Here is a 10,318-nt window from a genome sequence, read left to right on the forward strand (position 1 = left end):
GGCAGGCAGGCAGACAGACAGACAGACAGACAGACAGACGGATAGATAGATAGATAGATAGATAGATAGATATACAGAACGACAGACAGATAAATAGACAGATAGACAGATGGATAGATAGACAGACAGACAGGCAGACAGATAGACATAGATAGATGGATAGATAGATAGATAGATAGATAGATATAACATCAGTCTATCAATAGTATGTGCATGTGCCCATAGACTGACGTTGCGTCTTCCTGCTTTTCAGCATCTTGCGCCATTTTTTAAAGGTGCCATGTCAAGTTAAAAGTAGTTCAGCTTTGAAAAACGCCCCCTGGGAGCCCTGATTTGTGTTCCATTCTGCTGTGCTCCATCTATCTGTCTTTGAACACAAGAACACGTCCTGTGTGAACAGCTTCTGCTCTCAGTAAATGTGCTTTACATGGTGCCTGTAGCTCAGGTGGGACTATGCTGACTGCAGACTCAAAAAACACAAAACAACAACAAAATACCTCTCTCTCACACACACACACACACACACACACACACACAGACACACACACACACACATATGGGAACCTTTAATGATGCTAAATTGCTTTTGTTATTTCAGTGCTGATGTGGATGCTATGAATCGAAGAATTGATTGGTTTGTTTGTGCGCCTGGCCTGTCTGAGAGAGAGAAAGAGAGCGACACACTTGAATGTTCAGTCTCATTAGTCTTCTTGAGCCCAAACTCATCCTTACACAGCACATTTCCACTAGACCCGACCCAGTAACCCACTCTGGTTCTGCTGCAAGCTCACCACACCAGACTGATTTTGCACATCCTGCCCACACTCACCTTTCTTGTCCCCAAAGAAGAGGGTCTGTTGTGCTGGATTTGACCACTGGAGGGAGGTGTTATCATTATAATCCACTCGGCAGGTCATGTTAGCCGTGCTGCCCTCGACTACCGTCACATTCTGGGTGATGGGGAACTGAGCCTGGCTACCTGCAGAGAGACAGACAAAGAGAGAGAGAGACGAGTATAAACAAACCACTGTTGCAAAGGAAAGAGGACAGAGGAGGAGAGAAAGCACTCAGGCACTAGTGGGAAAACCATTCTCAATATATTGACTCAGAATCACACCGTAGGGTCGTCATGAGGGTTGTATTATTAACTGTATCATAAAATAGATATTTTCATTCCTAGATGATGATTTTGGTTAATACAGCATTCCAACCAGACAGTGTTGAGGAAGCTATTTTACTGTAGCTTGCTAAGCTAAATGCTAATCATTATTTAAAGTAGCTGCACTTCAGTCAAGCCCTTACGAAAATTAACCATGGTTTTACTACAAATAAAACCAAAAACCATGGTTAATTTAGTTAAACCACGGTAACCACAAGTGAACCATGGTTTTGCTACATTAACCAAGGTTTATTTGCAGTAAAACTGTAGTTAAACAAATGGTAAACAATCTGCCAAAAACATGGTTCCTGCACTTTTACTATAATAAAACCATGGCTAATTTTTTATTTGAGCTCCATAAGGTAAGATGAGATGTAACATCTTATTGCTTACATAAAAAACATAACTTTCCAGTTATTAAATGATATCCTAGCACACATGTCTGTTAAACAGATGTCTGTTAAAGATCGCTTCATCTGGAATGCATCTGCTGTGTACAAACATCTGATAGACGTCTTTAAGATGTCAGTTTTACGTTCATTCTAAATCATAAACATCTTAAAGACATCTTCTAAACGTCGATTTGACATCTAATAGGAAACGTCCTATAGACGTATTGCAGATGAGCAAACACTCTAAAAAATACGTCTTGCAGATGTAAATGTAGATGTCAAATAGATGTCTCTGTGATGTACGTGTGCTATCAGGGGTTTATTTAAATGAACTGTTCAAATCAACACTCTTATGGCAAATCATAATTATTTAACATTTTGTTGAATTCGTAGTTAATTCCTATGAATTCACAATCTCATTTGTGTGTTTTCGCACAATTTGCTTATGCTCCAGGGGCAGGCCTTCAGGCTTCCTTTTATTTTCTAAAGATCATACGTTTTTGTATAGAACAAATTGCATGTATTCATTTATATTTGTCATAATTTTTGCCAAAACAAAGGTAATTTTCTCATGAGATCAGGTTGGTCAAATGAACCAATTGACTAGCATGAATTTGATTTACCAATAGCACACATGAGAGAGAGAGAGGACAGCCCGAATTATCTGAATCATTAGAATGAATCAGTCCTTCCATTGTAACATATAAGAGAGAAACAGAGAGTAGTTTAGATGAGCATATTTGATTATTTCCTAAACTGAGGTATTAAAAATAGCGATGTAGCATTTGGTCGTGCTACACCACTAATCGTTAGTAAAAGCATATTGTTTGTGGAAAAGGTATGCTACTTAATACAGCTACTGTCCACGTTACTGAAAAATACATATACGTTAGTATACTAAACGTCATAGAAACAGCTCGAACAAAATGTTGTACGGAAAAGGGCTGAGTAAAGATTTAGTGTTCAGAAAAATAACAACATGGGTTTGGAACAACATGAAATTGAGTAAATAATGACAGATTTGTCACTATATGCTACATATTCTTAATATTTTGCTTAGGTAGTACATAATGAAGGATAATAAATGCTAGCTCATTTTGTGTCTACAGTGGTCTAATAATGTTCTTTTGCCATGGCTATATGACCTTTCATACTTTATTGCATAGTTAGGATTCTGGAAGAGCTAAATTGGTCCAGTTATCGTTATTGGTCCTACTGAATACTACATATAATAAGAGCGCGTTAAACCTGTTACACTCAAAATGATGGATTATTGCACACATTTAGCACAGCGTTTGGGTATAAAAAAAGCAAAACAATGGTGTAATTCTTTGCCTCTCTCTCTCTCTTTCTGTTCATTCTGACTTGGGATCAACAGTAATTGGTAGCATGGCCTAATTAGAGCTAGCTGTGTTCGGCAAGGGAGACACTGCCACTGCAGCTGGGTGGCAAATTGACACATAATCCAGACTATGGTGGGCCGTCGATACGAGTTAGCGACTGTCTTGTGTCTCATCTGGGAGAGGGGGATGGAAAGTGTTAGTGTGTGTGTGTATGTGTGTGTAAGGGGCATAGGGGACATCCAAGCCAGGCTTAATCACCCAGCCTCAGTGGATTCTGCTCAGACTTATTCTGCATTTGTTTTCCTTGTCTTGCTGAAAAGTCGCCTAATTGCATGCATTCTGGCTGCATCTCAACTCGGTCTTTCTTTGTTTTTTAAGCTATTTAACTTGAGGGAGAAACATCTCTCTTTCATTCCAATGTCCCAGGTGGTGTTGTACGGCAATATTAAAAGTGAAGAATGTAACTTTTCAGTAATAAAATTCAGTAATATTGTGAAATATTATTACAATTTAAAAGAACTGTTTTCTATTTGAATATATTTGATGTAATTTATTCCTGTGGTCAAAGCTGAATTTTCAACATTATTATAGTCTTCAGTGTCACATTATCCTTCAGAAACTGAAGGTTGCTCAAGAGACATTTCTTATTATGATCAATGTTGAAAACAGTTGTGCTGCTTAATATTATTGTGGAAATGGTTGTTATTTGATGACTAGAATGTTTTTATTTGAAAAAAATTTTTTTGTAGCATTATTAATGTCATTACTGTCAACTTTAGATCAATATCATGCATCATTGTTCAATAATATAAAAAAAAAATCTTACTGACTTAAAAAAATACTTTCATGCAAAATAGCATGTTAAATATCCATTATGCAAAATTTCATATTCTGTCTAAAATATCAATAATATATTTATACAATGTAGTAAATATATAAAAATGAACATACAATATTGTACAATATTACAATATTAATATGAAATCATACATAAATCTAAATATTTTTAGACAGAATACCCAGTTCTTATTATCATCAGTGTTGAAAACATTTGTACTGCTTAATATTTTTGTGGACACTGTCTTATGTTAAGGATTATTTGATGAATAGACCATTCAAAAGTGAATTGAAATATCAATTTTCGTAGCATTATTAATGTCTTTACCATCACTTTTGATCAATTTAATGCATCCTTGTTCAAACAAAATATTAATTTATATAAAAAAATATCTTACTGCTTTTTTTTTTTTTTTTACATATTTATAATATATTTATACAATATAGTAAATATATTAAACAAATAAAATATTATATAAATAATGTACTGCATACATATTAAATAATATTAAATAAATATAAATATTTTTAGACAGAATATCCTGCTCTCTTTATGGCTGAATGGCAGGAAATGTAAAGTGGCTCGTAAATCAGCGTGTTAGCATGCATGAAATTATTCACAAGCTAATACTCCGTCTCGTGACAGTAGGGGATCACCGTGTGGGCTTCCCAAAAGCGCCAGGCACTGCTGCGTTCTCCTGAAGGTGACATTGGGATCTGTCTCATTCAAGGCCCACATGCTATGGACGTGTTGTACCGACCGCGGCGTTGACTGCCTCCTTCTTTATTCCAGAACAACATGAGCACAAGAGGTGTGAGGTGTGCTTGAAACTGTCATGGAGTGTGAATGTTAAATAGTGATGCTTGCTGACAAATCAAGTGATTAGACTAAAAAGAAGAAACAAATCTAGAGGAAGGTCAGAACAGACACCGGGTTTATGGTGTTTTACTTTCATTACCAGCAGAGGAGTACTTTAAAGGAAAAGTGTGCAATTTTTTCAACATGAAAATACACTGAACAAAATTATAAACGCAACACATTTGTTTTTGCCCCCATTTTTCATGAGCTGAACTCAAAATCTAAGACTTTTTCTATGTACACAAAAGGCCTATTTCTCTCAAATATTGTTCACAAATCTGTCTAAATCTGTGTTAGTGAGCACTTCTCCTTTGCCGAGATAATCCATCCACCTCACAGGTGTGGCATATCAAGATGCTGATTAGACAGCATGATTATTGCACAGGTGTGCCTTAGGCGGGCCACAATAAAAGGCCACTCTAAAATGTGCAGTTTTACAGTATTGGGGGGTCCGAAAACCAATCAGTATCTGGTGTGACGACCATTTGCCTCACGCAGTGCAACACAGCTTCTTCGCATAGAGTTGATCAGGTTGTTGATTGTGGCCTGTGGAATGTTGGTCCACTCCTCTTCACTGGCTGTGCGAAGTTGGCACAGCAACGGTGACTCAACCAATGGTGCAAATTTGGGGTGGGGCTAATTGTTTTTCCAACCAATGGCAGCAGGGGAAGTGTCTAAAAACAGTACATTTTTGCAATTCCACTTAAAGTGCCGTTACATTTACCATTGTTCAACAGTGGTAATTTCAGTGGGAATCCATGCAATCTGGAATTTCACTTGAGGGCAAAAGATTTCCCCATGCAGATTTCGCAACAGGTTCACATCGCAACAGGTTCACATTGGTTACATTGATTCTTCACACTTATAACCAACATAATGCTGCTTGGTTTGGAAATTACTTTTGAGTGAGCTGTGCTTCATACATTGCCATCTACCTTTTTCCTAGCAAGCCTACTGTGTTTTAAATTATGGGCAGTCAGAAGAATGTAACACTATGTATTTTAATGTGACATTGTATAACATGAATATCTATAGCAAGAACTCTTCTCACTCCGCTGCATTCTTTTCCTTCTGATTATTTTCTCTTTTCTTTTGTATTCCGCTGTAACAATATGAAAAAAAAAGACAACATATACTGCGCATTTGAGGTCTGCTCTCCTGATTCAATTTATGATATCAACCATGAATACTTCTCTGGAATGCTATAAGAATCTTTCGTGTGTGTCCCCCTCAAATCATCACATCTTTTTCCAGGTTTGTTTTCACACAGATGCTTTAAAATGTAATTGTCTCCACCTTTCACTTCTAATCCCTGTTAGCAGTGTTTACTGGAAGCAGGTAAATCCAATATTTATTATCTGTCAAAATGACGGAAATCTCTTTGAAATATTATCACTCAGTGTTAATGTTAATGAATGTTTTTGAATGTGAACATACGTTACATAATACAGACATATATTACTGCATTGCTATTTAATAGGTCTGTAATATTGCTGTGGAAATGATTGAGCTTTTTGGGGCGATTCATGGTAAACTAGAGTAATTTTGTTTTTACGCTTTTAAATACATTTTTAATGAGCAAAGGTTGAAGGGTGAACAGAATAATGTCACCTTGTTGTGCCCAGTTTTTGATTACTGCATTCATAGAGCAAACTTTTCAATGATTGTTTACAGTGTAACAGAAGTTACTCCCAAAAAAGGTGAATTGATAATGGACTTTTCTAGCCTGTGAAATTTTGCAGAAATGTTGCTAAAGTGAACGCAACTTAAGTGGGACTATAGGTGCATAAACAACACTTCACCTTTAATGGCTGAATTTCTAATTCAAGTTTACAAAACCAATCGTTTCAATGCTTTGCTAGAGAATCAGAGATCTTTTGGGAAGGGAAGAAAGTTCAAATAAGCACTTTAAACCGATATAACATCATGTTCTTTATCCTAGTCTAAATCTTTTGTAATTACATTTCAAAACAGCCTTTTCCAAAATCCCATAGTTCATAATTTACAGAAAAGTGTTATCTCTTGAGACAGGCTGCTGATGTAATACAGTTACCTTAACTGAACTACATTCCACACAGAAACACAGTTTTATCTAACTTTATAATAGTTGAGAAAGAAGTTTTAAAGTAGTTATAAAGGTCCATAAATCTCAAGTGTTAATAATTTTACTTTTAAAAGGAAAGTTCACCCAAAAATGAAAACTATGTCATAATTTTTCACCCTTGTGTTGTTCTAATGCTGTATTCCCCTCTTTCATTTTCGGACCACAAAAAAAAAAAAAAAAAAAGACACCAAAAGTTTTCTTTCTTTGTTTATTTGATGGTTTACCAACTTCATTTTCTTACCTCTTGTCAACGCTTTAGTTTTCTCAAAATATGCATTTAATATCACCTCCTTTTCCAACGATTCTCGAAAGATTCGTTCAAAGCAGTTTTAAGATTCAGTCTCTCTAAACCCCTCCTTTCCGTGAGGCTACTCTGCTCTGATTGGTTAGATGGCCCAGTCTGTTGTGATTGGTCTACTGCATGCAGCGCGTGTCGGAAACGATACACCAATTACAGGTTGTGATTCAGTGGAGCCAGCTGGTCCAAATAAACTGGGTACTGAACCATCTTTCAAGAGCAAGCGTTTTGTGAATCCCGCGTTGAACTCCCTGAGATTAGAGAAGCAGTCATCAGTAAAATGACGGGAACACAACAAAAGATTGGGGTTGTATGAGAACAGCACAATTGAAAATACTCATGTAGCTCAAACCGTACAGCATGGTGCTATTGGTGCTAGCAAGGACATTGATTCCCAGAGAATGCTAAATTACAAAAAAAAAAGTCTGTCTTGAATGCAGTGAATGCCATATTTGGATAAAAATGCTTGCCAGATGTGTGAATGTAAATGTAAAGCATAAAAAACTCATGTATTATTATTCCTTCCATTTTAGTTAAACACTATCAAATCAATAAACAAATAACTACATTTATCATAAAAAAAGATAACAGGGCAGTCTCTGCATTCAGAAAAAAAAAATCTAAATACTAGCTGTTTTTTTTTCTTTATTACCTTGATGGCTTCAATCTCAGATCTCCTTGAACTGTTTTTATTGTTGCTCTTATGCCATGAAAATAAAGAAAGCCTTTTGTGTACGGGCTGTTAAACGCTTGTCCCTGTGAGAGCAGACGCTGCTGTGCTGGTACAGGTGGATGATAATTCAGCAGCTTACATTTCACATTTTAGCCCAAACCACTTAAAACAGATCCCAGATCAGCTATTTGCTCCATTTGGCCCTTTATTGCAACAGGGCAAAGCTTCAACATCAGTTAAATACTGCCTAAAGCAGGGGTTTTCAACCTTTTAGGACATGCGCCCCCCCCAAGTTTGTCTAATTTCACTCGCGTAATTATACTGAAACATAAATATATAACCAGTTTACCTGATTCAATGTGATGGCTGAGCCTGTTTCTGAGATAACAACATGCTAATCCGTGGTTGGATTTCCGACACGGCTAATCGTAAATCATCTTACACTGTCAATAAGCGTGACCAGGGTTTCCAGGTTTTCACAACATAATTCAAAAGCGTATTCAAAATAAACAAATAGACAAAGGCGTAATTTGATGACGCCGTGACTGAGTGATTACATTAAGTATATCTTTAAAGTGTTATTTCTGTAATAAGTTGTATTTACTCTCAGTTTATCTGTTCAGTTTAATCGTATCATCATAATTGACATCCTCATTGTTTTTGTGCCAAATGTAGCTTTAATGTAGTTAGCTACTTTTTGTTAGCTATTTTTAACAGACTAGCTTGACTGCTTGTAGCTACAGTTTCAGCGTAGCTTCCCCAACACTGTTCTTATTAAATCAAATTAAAGACTCAAATTTCTCAATAGGGAATTAAAGTGCTGACTCATAAACACTCGTGCTAAGGTTTAGCAGGAAGCAGCAATGAATGAATGAATGAATGAACCACACATCCAGAAAAACTTTTTTCTGTTTCAGCTGACTGCACCACATAATGGAAATCACTCGTTGATGAATGACCAGAAAGCAGCCAAGCAAGCCACTGTAGAATACATTGTATGCTTTGGGCACCATCAAAAAAGCTAACAAATAACCACATAAAATATATAACACTGTTCTAGTGTTTTTTGGATATTTTAATAAAAAGTCTTACATATTGTGCCTTTAATATGTTTTTGGAACCTGTGATACTTTTTTCAGGATTATTTGATGAATAAAGTTAAAACTTTTCTAACAATATAAGTCTTTATTATCACTTTTTTCCAACGGTTCCAAAAAAATCATAGCAGCCAGAGGAACAACCATCTCAATTCATTACTCAGCGATAACACCCCCCTATCTGGACTAATGTGTCTGCCTTAGTCTTCAGCATTAAAGCCAGCAGTAGCATTTGTAGAAATGTTGCACAACAGGATTCAACGACAGCTCAGGGCGAATCTCTCTGTGGCAGCTGCTTTGTGATTCTCAACAACCCAGAGGAAAACTCTATGGCTCAGAGGTTGCATTTTCATAGCTCATGAGACGACTCAGTCATGTCTTATTATGTTGAATTGACAAAGTAAGCTATACAAAACTTGGGTTAAAGGAACAGTGCACCTGAACATGAACATTTGCTGAACATTTACTCACCCTCAGGTCATGCAAGAGGAAGTGTTATTACGGATTATGGACTCGTATTTCAGCCGGAAGCAATGGTTTATAGTTAAAATGCCTTAAAGGTGGGGTAAGCGATTTTTACAAAAACGCTTTAGAAAACTGATTCGGGCCGACTAGCAAAACAAACTTGTAGCCAATCAGCAGTAAGGGGCGTGTCTACTCATGATGTGGAGGAGAGAGCGTTAAGTGCTCACATTAGCGAGCCGAGCGACAGAACGATAGAGATGGCAGAGGAAAAGAGATGGGAGAGGAAAACGTCTGTGGAACAAAAGAAGGCTTAAGGCAATAAGGCAAGAAGTAGGACCCGTGTAAATATCGGATTCAGGATTATTTGATGAATAAAGTTAAAACTTTTCTAACAATATAAGTCTTTATTATCACTTTTTTCCAACGGTTCCAAAAAAATAAATAAATAAATAAATAAATTAAGCAGCAAAACTTTTTCAAATATTGATATTAAATCAGCATATTAGAATGATTTCTGAAGGATCATGTGACACTGAAGACTGGAGTAATGATGCTGAAAATTCAGAATTTAATCACAGGAATAAATTATATTTTAAAGTATATTAAAATAGAAAACTGTTATTTTAAGCTGCAATAATATTTTACAATATTACTGTTGTTTCTGTATTTCTGATCAAATAAATGCAGCATTGATGAGCAGAAGAGACTTCTTTAAAAAATATTACAAATCTTACTGATCCCAAACTTTTGAACGGCAGTATGCACCATTATATAAAAGCTGGCAAGCAGCTAAAAACACTCATTTATCAACTAAGTCAGGCCCTAATCTTGATTCTTCTCATAATAGATATATGATTTTCACTATGTACTATTAAATACATTTTCAAAACATTTGGATGGTGTAATTGACTGTGTTCAAACAACAATTCACCGATTCATTGTAGTCTCTAAATAGAAAGTGATGTCTTTTTTTTTTTCCTGGAGTGTTTTTCTAGTCTCTTGTGAAAAAAAGAAGTGTGCTTAATTGAACTGAATATTGAAGTACGCTTAAATGGTACTAGCATATAATATTAATGAATTAATGAAATTAA

At 36.0% G+C, this 10,318-nt stretch overlaps 1 protein-coding gene across 5 annotated transcripts in view; it reads right to left on the reverse strand.

Annotated features, from left to right (window-relative positions):
• Nucleotides 1-10,318, reverse strand: part of LOC107699843 (cell adhesion molecule 2-like) — a 264,993-nt gene that overhangs the window by 62,729 nt on the left and 191,946 nt on the right. For all 5 annotated transcript variants that reach the window (XM_016501248.1, XM_016501245.1, XM_016501247.1 and 2 more), the window contains exon 3: nt 830-979. In XM_016501248.1, the coding sequence (XP_016356734.1) occupies nt 830-979 (150 nt within the window). The remainder of the gene's footprint in view (nt 1-829; nt 980-10,318) is intronic.

This window comes from Sinocyclocheilus anshuiensis, unplaced genomic scaffold (genome assembly GCF_001515605.1).
Source record: "Sinocyclocheilus anshuiensis isolate Anshui unplaced genomic scaffold, SAMN03320099.WGS_v1.1 scaffold194, whole genome shotgun sequence".
Taxonomy (NCBI): Eukaryota; Metazoa; Chordata; class Actinopteri; order Cypriniformes; family Cyprinidae; genus Sinocyclocheilus; species Sinocyclocheilus anshuiensis.